This window comes from Ixodes scapularis, unplaced genomic scaffold (genome assembly GCF_016920785.2).
Source record: "Ixodes scapularis isolate PalLabHiFi unplaced genomic scaffold, ASM1692078v2 PGA_scaffold4__175_contigs__length_147842914, whole genome shotgun sequence".
Lineage (NCBI taxonomy): Eukaryota > Metazoa > Arthropoda > Arachnida > Ixodida > Ixodidae > Ixodes > Ixodes scapularis.
The window spans coordinates 119,030,988-119,047,556 of record NW_024609879.1 but is presented as its reverse complement, the minus strand read 5'-3'; the positions used below and the strand labels follow the sequence as shown (position 1 = coordinate 119,047,556).

Below are 16,569 nucleotides of genomic sequence, written 5' to 3'. Positions count from 1 at the left end.
GAGTGTCCTAATGGTGTTGTTGTTGTTCTTATTACTTATATTTACATATTGAAAACATTTTCTAATTCACCAACAACTCAAGCGAGGCTTGACCTGTTAAGAACCAAAGGTTGAAGAATATTGATACGAACTCTATTTATTATTTACTTATCACCTTACTGTTACCAACTATGTTTTGCTATTGTCTGGCAATATATGCCAGAATAGTATGATGCACATCAATCAATTCTTATTCCAGTTTAAGCTAGTTGTATAACGGCTTCTACAGCTTCGCGATTTCGACAATAGAGAATTTAGTAGATCACTCCGATGACTCCAATAACGGATAACCAATACTTTCCCACCGCCTTTGCGCATGCATCGTATCGTTATTGGGGGTATCGGAGGTATCGGAACATCTACTAAAACTCTTGAATATCAGGCAACGGCTGCAACTATGAAGCTTTGCTCTATTTTTGAGGTAAATAGTACTTCCATTGCTTCGCTGAACAGGCTCAATGCAGAGCATGAAGCATTTGTGAGGCACAATATGGCATTCCCACCCAGTGCCTCAGTTCAAAAGGTGTTCAGCGCAGCAGTCGACATATTGAGTAAGAAATGACGCAAAATGTCCGACGAGACTTTCGAGAGCCAGCTGTTACTCGAAATACTCAATAAGAACAATAAGAACTTGAATAACCCTCTTCCCTTTGTTTCCTACTTCAGAACGATAATGTTGAAAGTAACGCCACCAAAGTAACGGATTACTTCTTGGGGTAACAATCACTTACTTTTATAGGAGGGTAATTGTAATTAATTACAATTTAGCCTCGAATAATTGTAAGTGTAATTCCTTACTATTTCTCAGTAACAAGTACAAGGGTGAGAATGGCACAGAGGCCTTTCGGTAGCCCTGCCTTTGACGCGAGCTCCCTACTTTCGACGGCTCTTCGTCGTCTAACGAACCTCAAGCATACAGGCACAGTCAAAGCACAATGCTAAAGGGGTACCCTAACGTTTTCTTCATAGTCGCGAATTTGCCTCAAAATTTTCTACACCCTCCAACAAACGTAGTTGAAATAGTAACCCAAATATTGGGCCAAAATATTTTTTTTTTTGCCAAGGTAGTTTACAAGTTTGGTCCTCACTGCATTTTTTGAAGTGACAATCTCTACTGGCAACAATAAAGAAGTGACATCAGGCAAAGGCAGGGGTTCACTCTTTGGACTGTAAACTTTGTTCCCAACTGATTAAAAGCTGTTTCATGGCGGCAAATTACCAAATATGTGTCTCCTTGCCCCGATAAACTACTATTTTGCTGCGTAATCGCGAAGAAAAAAAATTTAATTATATGCCGACCTGTACTTGCATGTGGTTTTTGCGGGAACTATAGTGAAAGCGTCACTGGGGGATATGCGGAAGTCAACAAAAACCTGTCCCCCTCCGCTGCTACATTCACAGTCAGCCCTGTGGCAAACCGTCTTTTGTGTCAGATGCTTGCCACGACCTTCGACGATACTAATTCTTTTAAAAGTCGATAATCGCGGAGGAAGTGGCTAGGGTCTCTGAAGAGAGAACCCAAGGAGAAACCACGTGATCCCCCAGAGTATGTCACTCAAAAGGCAATGTGGAAAGTTGAGAGGCCCTTCGACCTTCAGTTTGTTTCATTTTTTTTTAATAAAAACTAGCGCTCGCAGGTATAGGTGACACAGATTAATTTCCGCAGCTAATCAATCCAAGTCCGAAAATCGTTGCACCACCCCTTTAAAGAGAAACTCCGGTCAGTATTTTCTTAATTTGGGATTACAACTGTTTTTAGCTAAAGCAATGCCCCTAGATTACAAGGTTTTTTTTCTTCAATATTGCATGTAGTTTTATACATGCAATGACTCACAGTTTGGTTTCGGGCGTCTACAGTAAAACCGGAACTATCTGCTAGAAGGATGGCAACACTGATCATCAGCCATACAGTTGTGATGCGACGTCACAAGGGTGCTGCAATACGCGGTACAACCAATCAACCATAGCTCCACCACGACATGACATCACAAGGGTGCAGCGCCAGTGTTTTTTACCAAAAGCTAACTCGCTTGGCGTCCGCAAAAGAGCAGCTTGTTGCATCTTTAAAAACTGTATTAGTGGAGTATGCGGCTTCACTTTGACGGAATATTTCGGTCGTGATCATATTTCGTGCCACTAAAGCGATACCAGTCATTTATTTTGGTTTTGTTTTCGACAAGAGTTGCCCTTTAAGGCAGTGAGCAAGTGCTGGAAGCTGAGCATCCCTGCCATTCTTATCTTCTCGGCAACTATGCTCGGTTTCACCACAAGAAAAAAAGATGTTTTGCGCATTGTTCGTGCACAGCGCGAAGCAGTTCTTACAATATTTGGTTGTCTCAAAAAGCGTTTTCTTTGGAATTTGAAATGTATACGTCTCGAAGAGGTAATATATATCTAATCTAAAATGCACCTACCGTAAAATAGCGGGCAAGCGCCCACTCAAAATTTAGAGATAATCGCGAGAGAATGGGGGATGGGCGGTTCCCCGGTCATCGATTTTACTTAGAAATGAACTGTGCGTATTTCCTCACATCTTATAAATTTGTGAATTGTCACTTAATGTGGACTGGGCGGATGTGCGGTATTCTACGGTACATATATTTTAGTTCACCACGTAAAGGGGGAAATAAATAATGTTCTACGACGAGCCAAACTTTTTCTACCACGGTTCTTGAGGTGAAAACGAGTATAGATTCTTGCAACAAATATCTATGGAGTTTCGACGTGACCACAGCTCTCGTGCATTTGCGCGGCTCTTTTGGTTCCACCGCACAGATTCGACACACGCCCGGCGGCACGAAAAGCTAAGAAACCTCGGCTGCATCTCGGAAGACCGAGACACTTGTAAAGTCGACTGGGAACTTGCCACGACGTTAGTTACTCGTTTAACAGTTGACGACAACGTCCAAAGCAGCAAGTTTACGAGCTACCGCCTTGAGCTGCTGCGTGAACGCACGCAATTAAGCAAAACGTCGAGTCCCTGTGTTTTCCCAGAGCCCCGATTTGAAGGAAACCAAGGGAGAAAAATTCCCCATTGCTTGCCCACTTCTCCCTACCTTCCCTGGTACGACAACATGTTCACTTACCGTGCTCGGACTGTCCGCCGCCGTTGAGCGTCTCTCCGTCTTCGTCGATGTCCGACAAGCTCTCCGCTTCCGTGTCCTCACCCTCGCTGAAATAGCGAATGTAAGAACAATGTCATGCACGGTTCTCACTCCGGCGTACAAATAGACGTAGAATCGTGTCTCAATAACAGGAACCCTGTAATATGGATGCCCTATATACAAACACAATTTTAGAGGACCAATTGTGTAAATACGTGTTTTTTTTCTTATCATTATGAATAACTGACATTAGGGATGATTTTCAAAGGGAGAAGAGGTGTCTATATTAAATCACTGTACTACATTAGAAGAGCTTCTCGGCAACGACCGAAACATCACACTAAGGCCAAATAGAAGCAAAACAAACACCCAGCCATGTGATAATTTGCACTTCCGAAACATTTAATTGCTTAGCAGCTAAAATCCCTCGGTGAGCTCTCATTGCAATGGCTGTACTGGTGCACCACAAAATAAACTGAGCAGATTTAGGTACTCCCAAACCTATCTGCTTGACTGCACGGTAAAGTATTGCAAATAGTCATCTGTCGCCTAGCTATGTCCATGCACTAACCTACAAAACGGCGTGCTCTAAGCGGCGGTCAGTGGCCCATGGATGCAAAGCAAGCACGAAACTACATTCTCCGTACAAGAGCTATTGAGGACACAAACCAACTCATTGTTTATAAACTGGCACACTTCCCCACAGTGGCTGTGGGTACTTTCGTGTGCACATAATGCAAAACGTTGCTTATAAAATACATCTTTATTTTTTTTTTACTTGCAGATAGTTACAGAATGTACAGACCTTAGCCATACATTCTGGCTCGAATAAGGGAACAGGAGCCCCAATCTATTTTGCGCTGCAAGTCAAAGTGGGCCAGCATTCTTTGTTTGCAGAGTAGGTTAGGCGCCACTTTATGTAGAAAACCCTTGCGTAGATAAGCATGTGTTTCACTTCTGGCCGGTCATAAGAGGCCAGCTGTCCAGTGCTGCTGTGTACAAAAATATTAAACGTGTTTAAATGGCCGACATCAGCCAAGCAGACAGCTCGACTGGCTCGATGTTCCAGTTCAAGTGAATGCTACGAAATGCGGCACTCTCGCAACATTTGGTGGCTTTATAGTTTGTTATAATTTGGCTCCAGCCAAAAGTCTTAGCTTAGTCTCACAGTGGACCCGCTGTTGTGGTATTGCCGACAAGGCTTGACCATGAGAAAATTGGCGACTCCCTCACCGGGGGGAAGAGGCAGGGGGTTGATGAGGTTTTTAGGTTTTTTGCCCAATCCCCCAAAACTCATCCTGGTGATATCCGACACCACCTGGCGATGGTTGCAAGTTGCAAAGGGAAGTAAACTGGCTTAGAAAGGCCAAGGGGAGCAGTCATACTTTTGGTTTTTAGTTTCCAGGCTAGGTGGCACAAGCTACCGCCCATTATAAAGGGTACAGTTGTTAGCATCCATCAAGCCATTGTTTCTGGGTGGCATTAGGCTAGCATAGATTCTGCAAAGCTTCGAGAAAAGTGTGAAAATAAAAAATATATATGTAGAGAGAGGAAAGACAAAGAGCCATCTTTCCTACGCTTTGACTCGTGTCAGCATTATCAGCGTCGCCCCCTTTCCCGTCAAAATAGCGACGACACAGCGCCGCCGAACAGTAGCCACCACGCCACCATTGCACAGAACAGTTGGAAGTGGAGCGCGGTGTGACCGAGAAAAAGAAAGAGGTGTGGCAGGGATCTATGCTCACTTGACGGGGTTGGAGAAGTAGTTGTGGATGAAGCCGATGAAGTTGTCCAGCTTGACGGCCCGCTCAAGCCGCTGCAGGTGCAGGGGCTGGGCCAGAGCCGGCCTCCCCTCCTCCGTCCCCATCGAGGTCGAGGGCTCCCCCTCCGCTCCGCCCCTACTGGCCATGGCTCCTGTGGCAAGGGAAAGAGAGCACACTTACCACGGCGCCTCAAACCACTCTTCGACTGGCGTGTCTGGCATCCCGCGCTGCCCCCGCATTGAAGGTCGACCCACAGCGGCAACAAATTATGCGTTGCAGGAGCTGGAGTGACAGGCCATCGGTCGTCGTAACCCTGGCCGTTGGTCGTAAGCGTTCTGGCAGAACAGACGATTCATGGAGGTAGGAAGCTTCTGGAGGCGACATGATGCCACCGGAGGGGAAGCCAGAAGTGTGGAGGGTCATGCGCCCCCAACGATGACCAAAACCAAGTGACGCCATTGGACGAAAAGGAGAGCGAACTTGGGTGCCAACAGCTGTTTTGGTCGTCCCCAGGGCCCCGGCCCCGAGGGAGACTGGGTTTGGTCGTCGGTGGGGGTGTGTGACTCCACACCTCTGGCTTCACCACTGGTGGCGTCGTCTCGCATCTGTGAGATGATCAAATACAAGTGTCGCCGTCGTCACAGTGCCTCGGCTGCTGGCTGCCGAAGCTTGATCCGTAGCTTGTAGTGCTGGACGGCGGCCAATGGCAGAACAGATGTCTGCTGTGGCCACCTCTTCCGGTAATTGAGGGACCACAAATGTGGACGCGGTAATTGTGCCAGTCGGAGACATGTATTTTGGATGCCATACGGTTGCTCGCGGGAGCCACCACATGCGCAAGGGAAAGCGGGGAAACTCTTTGAGCCACGCTCGCGGACGGTCAAAGTGCCATACAAGGGAAACAAATATCTGTGGTTTGCTAAACGAGATGTATTAGACAACGATCTAGGTGGCACCAAATGAAATTTTGGCCGGAGATGTGTATGGAACCATTCCTGACAGTCAAGACCTAAACGAGTAGTTTGGAATTGAAATGGAATTTCAGCGTCGTACGTCACTCAATGAGGGACAGTGATGAGAAGTGGATGAGGATTCATATCGAACCCACGAGGATCTCGATTTTAAATCCACGCAGAAACAAACCTCCTGGGACGTGGGCACCTCAGACGGAATTCAAATCAACCAACTAGCGACCCCTGGTTAAACAAATCCCATCAGCACCAGGAATGCAAACTTGGACTAAGCAAGCAGCAACAAGCTCTAAATGGTGACACTATTGGCATAAGTACCATACTGGCCAAGAGAATGTGTGTTGTTCTGGAATTTCCAGACTTCGCAGCTTGAGTCCACTTTTTTGAGACAAACACAGTCTCCACCTTGGCACCGACCACAAGCCCCGATGGCTCACAAACAGACAGAATGTAACTTCCTAAAAAAAAAAAGAATTCATGCTTATACTTAAACAAAAATAAAAAATTGGCAGGCTTTTAGATTGCAGGTGACCCCTTGTGGAATACAAATGAGCTTGTTGCTCATTCACGTCACATCCCCAGCAAGGCTGGCAAAACTGCCACTACACTCTCAACGAGGTATACATTACTGTTAGTTACGCAGTAAAGTGGCAACAACGAATGTAAGCAATACTACGAGACGGAACCGATGCCCACTTCGGTTACCTGCGGCGCTAATCGAGTAATCGAAACGGATTTTTTTTTTTTTTTTTTTTTTTGCAATCGACCATGCACAACTCGTCCCATTTTTTTCGATAAGCATCGGACCCCCCAACCGCGAGCTACCGGCAAGGGAAACCCAGCATAAACCAATTGATCCCCTATTGACCCGTCTCGATAGAGTAACAAAGAAAACTACTGTCAACTCCCAAAAAAATATCGATAGAGTAAGAGCCGAGCAAACCGAGAGGTCACGACTTCATGAACATGTAGAACCGCACATCCAGTTCCCCATTCATTCCCCAAACCACCGAAACCAAAATACTCGCGCACGACACCTGAACCGAGTTACACGAAGCACGAACCTGGAATTTGAACGTGGGGTTTGAGAGCGCACAGGTAGTTTTTGCTGCATTCGAATCGAGCAAGGACTTTCACCGTGCCGGTACCTCGGAGCCTTCGAGACTCGGGTGGTGAATAGTGGTCGGTTTTCCAAGGGGGGAAGGGGTGGTTGACCCGGCACCTCGAACATAAACACCGATCGGGTCGCGGAGGGCCTTCAGAAAGCTCGCAACGCTCGGTCGCCCAAGTCGTACGCAAGGCTTAGGCGTGCAATGCAACGCAGGCTCGCAAGCTGAGCCGAGCGCCAGAGCGGCTATGTGCTTTCGGCGTCGCCCGCGGTCCGAAGTCGACGGGGCGATTCGCCTGGTCGAGGGGGCTTTTTGGGAGATGGGAATCGACTTACTCGGTCCGCGACGTCGAGTGCCGACGCAAGTGTGCCATGGAAGCGAAGCGCCGACCTTCTACACAGAACAAAATGGCGATGGAACGGGACTGATTCGCAGATGCGGTGCAAAAAGGGTCTCATGACACCCCTCGCCTTCATTTCGCAGGAGCCGCGGCGGCACGCCATATCCATTCTAGCCTCGAACCCCCAACGGCCGCTGCCGCCAAACTTTCTAGGCGGAAGTTTACAACCAACCTAGAATTTCATCGCAATAAAAAGCTTAATTCTAATATTAATATTATAATTTCATTTTAGTTTAAGCAAGTTTGTATTAAACGTCAGTGAGGTTGAGAGTTTCTAAGCTTCAGGTTTGGCGCGTTCGATTGTCTTACCCCAATCGCTAAACTTGCTTCATGAGGTCATAACTCTCCAACAAATAATATTTCCCAAACTTATTAAACATTTAAAGCAATTATGGAAACTCAATAATAATTTATAATAGTTTACTTAAAATTTTAAGCTCAATGTAATTTTTATAGTAAGATTAGAAGCATCTTTATATGAAGAGTTAGTACTCTTTTCACTCTCACTTGGCTCAGCTGGCCGAATAATCAAACATAAAGAGTAGGCGAAAGTAGTGTCGAGTTTCGTCCCTTGCGCTGCCTTTGAGAACCCCGTACTGCCCGTACTTTCCACTTTGCTTGCTTGCACGAAGCACATTTCTTTTTGGTCATTCGAGTCGTCAGCCTGATGTGGTGTTGCTGCGTATTCCGTAGAGACTCGGTATTGGCGGTTTCTAAGAATTAAGTCGGGTGAGAGTGATTTTTCTATTTTGGGCATTAACCCCCAATGTCTTACAGAACCTGTGCTGGTTGTTATACTTTACAAATTACGTCGAAAACATGTTAAATTTGACTTCTACGGTGCACGTGAAGTTCCGGTGTAGGCTTAGCGTTAGCACAAAAGGACTGTCTGGCGTTCAATTTGTTTTTGCTCACGCTCAAATTTTATTGCTTTAAATTTGATCGTTCTTATACATTCTTACTTTCTGCATACTACTTAGAAAATGTAGGTATCGTTGTTATGAAGTTGGCAAATTTGAGTTTTCTGATTTTCAGTGTGCACGGCGTGGTCGTATGCCCTACGTTTGACCTTTTTCCTGGTTCGATTTCGCAATTTTTAATTTCTGGAGAGAATTTTTTCTGATGACTTATCTTTCGGGACCAATGCAAGAATGCGGAAAACTGGTGCCAACGTACTGACGAAACATTCTCTCGAACAACCCCCCCCCCCCTTTTTTTTTTTTTTAACGCACGGTTTTGATGATCATTTTGCTTTTGGTCCGTTTCAAGGATGACTTCACGTGTCTACGTCGGTCGTCTGAACTATGACGTCAGAGAACGGGATTTGGAAAGGTTCTTCAAAGGATTCGGCCGGATCCGCGAGATATCCATCAAGAACGGCTTTGGATTCGTGGTGAGTGATTCTGGATTTGCAGTTGCTTCCGGGGTAACTGTTCCAGCGTAAAATTGCTGCCATGGAATGGAACAGTTGAAACTAGCTTGCACTCGCAGTCTAGCCGGTAGACAATATTAGCGAAGAGATGCTCAATCAATCCTGCTGTCGTTTGCTTGCTTTCAAATAGGCCCAAGTTGGGTCATCCTTTTAGGAGGCGCATTGGGGGACGACTGTCTATCACTGAGGCACGTGTAACCACCATGGTTAAAAGCGCTAAAAGTATCACCAACTAGCCCAAAAGCCTAATTGCAGTATGAGTATGAGCATTCTGATCAGTCTTGTAGAGAGTTTGTTTCATTTTTCTGATGGCTTCTGCAGTTTACGCTGGAACTCCTCCCTGGTGATGATGTGGGGAACCATAGTGATGCTCTATCTTTCGGGTCCAACATTTGCTGCAGGACAACAATCCAACTGAATGATTGCAGACTCGGCAATTACATGCATCCTGCCCGCCCGGTCCTGACCGCTTTTCTTGTTTCTAACTGTTGCAGGAGTTTGACGACCCCAGGGATGCAGATGATGCAGTGTACGAGTTGAACGGAAAGGACCTGATGGGTGACAGGTATGTCTGTGCGTTTCAGCCACTAGGTATTGCCAGAGTCCTTCAATACTTTACTAGTCACGACCTGGAGGGTCATTTTAGTTTGGCCGCCCAACCCCTGGTGGGCTGTGCCAAAGCAGTTGTCAAGAACAATTTTGTTCCGCTTGTATTTGATTGTTGTGTGAAAGCACTGGTCTTTCTTCATTGATTTTTAACGTGAGGACTGACAAATTAGCCTTTCCATTTGGTTTCGAAGAAGTCTGCTTTCACTGGCAAAAGAGAGCTAGGCAATTGCGTACTGGTTGAGTGCCTTTACCAGATGGTCCTAGTTGCGGCTTTGAATTTTGTCAGTGAGGGAGGTATTGATAGCTTCTTGGTTTTGGTTTCTTTTAGGAATAAAAACAATTTTGGTGCTAGTTGCAGACACATTAACAAGAAATGCTCTCCGTCCGATCACAGTGTTTTCACGATTGTACCGCGCACTTTGCTTCGCCAAAATCGATGCCTAAATAAATGGGGTTACAATCAAAATGGAACCGCGAAGACAAATTCAATACTCTGTACAGTGTGGCTAGCCCCATCGCCATCGTTACCGGTCGTTTACATTTGCCTTTTTGGTATCCATATCACACATACTCTCTCGTGTCAGCAGTTTTAAAATGGAAAGAGAAGAAACTCGACTAGCTAGCATTATTTAAACAAAAGGCCATAACTAGCAGGAAAATAAAACGGAGCAGCACTGCGTTGTCTTGCAATCCCAGCGACCCGACAAGCTTGCAAAGTTGTTTGGAAGACGACCTTCCCAGAGGCAACGGTCGCTCACTCATACAAGCGCGAGAAACACGGCACCTAAAATGCCTTAGTCGAAAGCTTGGATTGCTTTTGTGGACAGCAAAGAATCATTGTCGAACTCCGACAGCGATGACTTATGCGCGGCATTTATTTTTGTATTGGCGTGCGTTTCATAATATCTGTTCTACGAGGTATGTGTTCGTGTTCAGCCTTCCTTGTTTCTTTTATCTGTGCGGTACACCTGTCGTAAGGTTGTTTTCAGAATATTTGAGCGCTAAATACGCCTGCACGTTACAATCTTGCAAACACTACCTGCTATCTCGATTTGTAGGTGACCCATTCAAAAGGGGTTTGGGGTTTCCGCACATTTTCGGTTAGCCAGACTCCCAGCGGTGCAGGTTAGATTGTCGGCTCCCCACCCCCCTTGTCAATGCTGGTGTTGTGTATGACCTTGTACCAAGCTCTCCCATAGCATTAAGGGGATGCTGAACCAAACATTTCGTTGTCTACAATGAATGGCACACAACCTTTCCACAAGCCAGCAGGTGCCGGTGTGCGGTAGCGCACACAAATAAATAGATGTTATTAGTCCTTCATTGGCACATAAGATGACAGTAAAGTGTGGGCTCGAAAGAAAAGGAGAATAAAGACAAGCTTTTCATCTCCACATCTGGTGTAAAAGGGAGGCGATTAATTGGTTTAATAAGCACGTAGCTGTTGCTTCTGGAGATGAAGTTTGTCTTCATTCTTCTTTGGCCCGAAGCCCGTACATCTCGCTGTCATCTTAGGCACAAATGGGAGACTACGACTTCAATTTTGTGGCGTGTGCTCGCACACACCAACCGCTGGCTCGTAGAAAGAATGCGCCACTTATGAAAACCAAATTGTTTAGTTCAGCCCTGTAAGGTAAAGTTTCGTGTCCAGTGGCGTATTGAAGGACTCTGGTGTTTCTCTTGTAGCAAGCAGGCAATAAAAATGTAGGTGTCGTGGAATTGAGACTGCTTTGGACAACGATTTTTCCCTAGATCCTCGTGCTGCATTATGTATTGCTGGGGCAGGGTTCTGCACTAAACATCCTAAAAAAACATTACACATTAATTTATTAAAATATGTATCGAGGGTCAATTACCTCCAACTTTCGCCAGACAGCATCGGTGGACGAGAGGCCCTTCTCGTTTGTTGACTCCCTCTGCTGTCTGTGATAATTCAGAATTCTTAGTAGAGGAATCAGACACGGCAGGAGTAACGTTTTGTTTAAGACCATAAATGGTCCGTCGCAGTGCCCCTTTGACACTGAGGAAATATTGTGCGTCTAGCAGGCCTATGGCACCTCTCGAGAGTCTGTGATGACCAATCTTTCGGGTCCAACATCTCGCTGCGGACACCTGTGCCAACGTACTGACCGACTCTTGGGAGATGCCATTCTTTCCACTTTCCGGTGTCGTTTCCGTGGCGTTCCTGACTGGGCTTTTGGATGCTTCCTCGCAGGGTGTCCGTGGAGCTGGCACGTGGCATCCGCCGGGGCGCCGACTACTACCGCTCGCGCAGCACTGCGCCGTCTCCACCGAGGCGCAGGTCGGCTCCGGCCCCGTACTGAACCCATGCTATGCCTGCCTCTTATTGGTTGCCGGGGGTGCAGTGCCTGGAACATGTCCCATTCCACTCGTTGAAGGCGGTCACACCTTCGGCGCGACTTTCGGCGTCTGCCAGATTTGCGTCTGGCAGCGATGTAAAACTTCTACGATGTTGTTGGGCAACATTCGAAGGGGCCCGTTTTTTGTTGTTTTTTTTAAACTCTGCAGATATATTGGCAGACATGTCCCAGGCACCGTACCGGGGGCAGGTAGTGCCTGTCTCTGGGCAAACGCGGTGGCAGCGTTTGCTGACCGGGGCTTCGGCTTCTTCTCAGTAGGTATGGGCCCCCAACCCGGACGGAGTACCAGCTTACAGTGGAGAACCTGAGCAGCCGTGTCAGTTGGCAGGTGAGGAGACCGTTCAGGGCCGGGGGGTTTGTGGTACGGGCCGGAACGGGCCTTCTGTCGAGCTACCCGAGCACCGAGGACGACGCCAAGAGCGGGCATGCTCTCGGAACCTAATGAAACGCTGATGGTGCATTGTGGCCTTTGATACGTGCTGCGCAACGCGATGGCAACTGGGAACCGACGTACCTGCGGAGTCGAAAGGGTTACAGAGGGTGTGTGTGTGTGACTGCACGCAGTCTCTCTGTCCCTTCCACCCCATAGTTTTTCTTTTTCGGTTCTTATTTGCTTTTTGATCGTGCAGCGCGTGTCGATTTCCTCGTGCTTGACTTGACTGCGATGAATGTTTCAAGGAGATGTTCAGAGTGAGGTTTTGACAAATGGCACGCAATGTGTTATTTGTGCGACGTCTTTGCTTGGGTTACAGTCGCAAACACCAGCATGCGTGGCGTCTGCGACTACGCTTGCGGCGAGCTCCTTGGTGCTTGCGTAATTTGTCAGGAGGTCTATTGGCGGTCCGGCGAGTGTATTTCGGCCTGGGGGGAGGGTTCTTGAACTCGTTCCTCCTTGAGAAGGCGTTTTAAAGTTCTCTTGCTGCGTAATGCTTGCGTCGACTGGCGGTTCTTTAGAGGCTTCTGCCTTGGGGGCAGTCTTTATTGGCAGCTCTGGGTGGTTGAATCTTTGACTGCAAAGCACGTCTGGTCTTGTTGGCTGGCCCAACTGCAGAGGAGCTTCGGTGAAGACACCGCTGTGGCGTTTAAGTCTTAAGCTTCGTGTTAGCTTTCCTTAAAGGCCGACTTACGAAACCATTTTCCGCAGGGTAGGAAAGTGCTCCCCAGCGACCTTCGCTCCCTCCCCTCTCGCACTCCTTCCTCCTCCTCCCCTGAAAAAGGCGGGTCCGGAAGCTAGTCTCCGTGGAAAGAAGGGGTTTCCTCCTTTCTGGGTGGCAAGGAGGAAACCTCTTCTCCCACGGAAAATGGTTTTGTAGGTCGGCCTTTAAGGCGATTTCCACTGGTCGTTTTGGAGCACGCCGGGATTAGTAGACCAGATCCGAGACGAGCACTTAATCCGAATGGAGTCGCTCCACCTCCGAATCCCGAGTAGAGTGTGACCATTAACGAGTGAAGTTGAGAGATGCATGTTTATGTGTGTAGCCTTGCTCACCATAGGAGCGATCTGAGCAATGTCAATGTATGTATCAAGCAGCAGTAAAATGGCCAGCACTTTGCAACCGGCCATTACGAATTCTTCAAAGGCGAGATGCCGAGCGAGGAAGGAAGTCGTGTGCGCCCTGAGGGCTGGCTTCCAGTCGAATCCGCAGGAATCTGTGGAGCGACTTTTCTCCATTCCGGCTCCGGTTCGCACTCTAAAATAATTTATCCTGGACGCTCTATCGACCAGTGGCATTCGCCATTAGGCGTCCCTAATCGTTTTGTTTACTCGCAGTTCAGATTGACAAATCTTCAGTTCTGAGGTTTGCCATAGGCAGACCAAATTCCATCCCGAACGGATTGCCGGTTTTAGTCAGTTGGTAGTTGGTGGGGGGACTTAACGCATTAGGCGTCCAAAGGGTGCTACGAGGGGAGTGCCATGTGCGGGGCGTTCGTGGCCGGCGGTGCAGGGGTTTTGGGCAGCGTGTGGAGTGTGCAGGGGCGATACGTGGCCGGGGGAGTAACCGGGCGTGTGTGTGTCTCTGTTTTGCTGCCCAGAGGGGCGGGCCTCTGGCGCGAGAGCCCCCTCCTCCTTGCCCCCCGAGGGTGGCCCTCCTCCTCCCGCCGAGTGGCATGCCGTCCCGGCGTCGCTTTGTGCCCCAAGCCCACGGATGGTTTGCGATGGTGTCTAGCCTTGCCTAGAGAGGTCCCTCCTGTCGATGACCACCTCCCGGTGATGGATGGATGCATTGGCCTGGTGACCAGGATTCCGTAGTAGGGGTGCGCTGGACCGCCCTGGGTTACGGGCTTCTTCCCGGTTGTCTGAGGGGGTGGCCCAGGGGCGGAGCCAGGTAAATAGACGCCGTCCGCCGACTCTCGGCCGGGCCCACGGTCTGGGCGGAGGCCGCTGGGCCAAGGGGGGAGGCCAGTGTTCGTCTGCGAGGGGGATTCCCTGGGAGGGTGGGCTTTGGCTGGGGTTTTGTAGCTTTCCCCGAATCCAGGCGTGTATCCTTTTGCGGAGTCTGGGCCCGGAACTGGGGTACGGGGTGCTGCTCTTGGACGGTTTAGCCTTGGGGCCATTTTGTTGGAAGGTGCATGTGTGTCTTACGGCGTTTCCCTTCCCTATGTTCTTTGTCTTGTACCCATGAAGGATCTGAAGGATTACATGCGGCAGGCTGGAGAAGTGACTTATGCAGATGCCCACAAGCTGAGGCGCAATGAAGGGTGGGTGTCCTTTCTGTTCCGAGCAGTGACTGTGGGCTTCCTTCTGGTTTTCTGACTTTGTTCGCTTTTGTTTTTAGGGTGGTTGAGTTTGCCACCTACTCCGACATGAAGAATGCCCTGGACAAGTTGGACAACACAGATTTGAGCGGCCGCCGTATCCGTCTAGTTGAGGAGAAGAGACTGCGAAGGAGGTGAGCGTAACGGCCTTGTGGGAGTTTGTCTTCCAGGCTCCTGAGACTGATTTCGTTACTCCTCTGCCTTGCAGCCGTTCGAGGTCAAGATCTAGGTCCAGGTCTCGATCCAGGTCGTCCCGCTCAAGGTCGAGGTCACGGTCCGCGAGGCGCAGTCGCCGCAGTCGTTCCCACTCCAGGTCTCGCTCCCGCAGCCCCGTAAAGCGACGCTCGAGATCACGGTCCCGCACCCCCGTAAAGCGACGCTCGAGATCGCGGTCTCGCACGCCCGTCAAGCGGCGTTCGAGGTCCAGGTCTCGTACCCCGGTGAAGCGACGCTCAAGATCGCGCTCGCGCACCCCAGCGAAGAAGAGGAGCCGGACCAAGTCTCGTTCCCGAACTCCCGTGAAGCGTAGGAGTACCTCCAGGTCACGCACCCCTTCCAAGCGGCGCAGCAAGTCAAGGTCGCGTAGCCCTCTGCCGAAGCGCAGGGCTTCCAGCCGGTCTGCGAGCCGGTCTAGATCCAGATCGAAGTCGAGAAGTCAAAGCAAGTCGCCGGAGACCAACAACCGGCACCGGTCGGCTTCAAGGTCCAAGTCTAGGTCGGGCTCACCTCCAAAGAAGAACGAGGACAATTCCAGCGACAGTTAGTTCCGTTCGTCTTGGCACTGTTGCTTGCCCACAATTCACTCACTCATCCTCGCCTCTCGGTGATCGTTGTATATAAACCTTCCATTGTCTGTCGTCCTCAATAAATATTGCTGTATGCTTGCCCATGTCTGTCCCGTGCCTTCTCAATTTTTTTTATGTATAAGAGAGGGGGCAGTTTACATGCTACCTTGAAGGAGTTTCTAAAGGGTGATGAGGGAATTCAATTGAAATTAACAGTTCCATTTGTATTCGTAAATTTTGCGTGTATGTTGAGGCCGAATGAAAGGGGGACAATGAAACGGGTCATTGTTCGCCGTCTTGCTGCTATATAATAAATTGGAGACGAGTGCAGTTAGGTACATACTATCCGGTACACCCGAAATGACAAAAGTTCCATGTTATTTTTCAGCGCAGAGAAAATTCAAGCGCGTTTTCTCAGGAATACACAGGGGGTCTGGAAATGTAGCCTGCATGCTGTCTCCTTCAATTTGCAACCGGAAGTCCGTAGACACTAGCGCTGCTAGCGCCAGGTAATCTAGTAAGGCCCTGCATTGCATAGAGATCTTGTGATCATACATACTAACTCTAGAGGAAAAGGTCCGCCATTTTCCCATACATTCTGGCTGCCGCAAGCGGCGGAGCATGCAGGCAGACCCTCGGGGTCCCAAACACGGTTACATCATCAGAGCAGAGAGGTACAATCACTTCTTGAAGATGACACTAACGTCATTATTTACACGGACGCAGCCAAGGAGGACAAATGCACAGCTATGGCTCATTATTGCGCAAACGACCAGAGGAGAGTCGCCGCCTCCCTGGGCATTACCACCAGCGTCAAGGAGGCTGAACTTCAAGCCATCAAGACGGCGGTCGAAAGTGCAGAACAAGAAAAACATAAAAGCAACATTTATGTCTTTACGGACTCTAAAGAAGCCGTACGAGAATTGAACAAACATGATAGCCGCAGCAAAACGGTTAAAAGCATTAAGGCTACGGCCCGACAGCTTCGAGCTGAAGGCCGTACCATCAAGATACGATGGATCCCCGGACATCAAGGCATCCACGGAAACGACGAGGCACATGCAGCCGCACGGGAGCAGCTACAGGCAGTCCCACCCGGCCAAGGCTCAGTGCACCCCGTCGTAGATGAAGACATCGAAGACGACGTCGACCCGTCGGAAATCAAAGCACAAGAACGGCTAGAAAGAAGACAAAGACTCGCCGATCTACGCAGGCCAGA

At 48.8% G+C, this 16,569-nt stretch overlaps 2 protein-coding genes across 7 annotated transcripts in view; one reads left to right on the top strand and one right to left on the bottom strand.

Moving 5' to 3' along the window:
• Window positions 1-7,515, bottom strand: part of LOC8040803 (chromatin-remodeling ATPase INO80) — an 88,428-nt gene extending 80,913 nt beyond the window's left edge. Inside the window, exons 1-3 of one of the 2 annotated variants that reach the window (XM_040205211.3) lie at window positions 7,322-7,515; window positions 4,889-5,057; window positions 3,126-3,211 (exon numbers count right to left, since the gene is read on the bottom strand). In XM_040205211.3, coding sequence (XP_040061145.1) covers window positions 3,126-3,211; window positions 4,889-5,052 — 250 coding nt within the window. In that variant the 5' untranslated portion in view covers window positions 5,053-5,057; window positions 7,322-7,515. The remainder of the gene's footprint in view (window positions 1-3,125; window positions 3,212-4,888; window positions 5,058-7,321) is intronic. The other variant, XM_029978733.4, reaches the window with a different exon arrangement.
• Window positions 7,516-7,993: 478 nt separating this feature from the next.
• On the top strand, window positions 7,994-15,454 carry LOC8033228 (serine/arginine-rich splicing factor 5). 5 transcript variants are annotated; one of them, XM_040205216.3, is made up of 8 exons: window positions 7,994-8,115; window positions 8,656-8,779; window positions 9,313-9,383; window positions 11,643-11,729; window positions 12,067-12,136; window positions 14,435-14,508; window positions 14,586-14,699; window positions 14,774-15,454. In XM_040205216.3, the coding sequence occupies exons 2-8, from the start codon at window positions 8,657-8,659 to the stop codon at window positions 15,327-15,329; spliced, it is 1,095 nt and encodes a 364-aa protein (XP_040061150.1). In that variant the 5' UTR covers window positions 7,994-8,115; window position 8,656; the 3' UTR covers window positions 15,330-15,454. The 5 variants fall into 5 exon arrangements, 4 of the variants coding, with proteins under 4 accessions (XP_040061150.1, XP_042149341.1, XP_042149340.1 ...); XM_040205215.3 differs by having other exon boundaries at window positions 8,014-8,115; window positions 11,643-11,744; window positions 12,064-12,136; XR_006078287.1 differs by lacking the exons at window positions 14,586-14,699; window positions 14,774-15,454 and adding an exon at window positions 13,843-14,064 and having other exon boundaries at window positions 8,013-8,115; window positions 11,643-11,744; window positions 12,064-12,136.
• The last annotated feature ends 1,115 nt before the right edge of the window (window positions 15,455-16,569 follow it).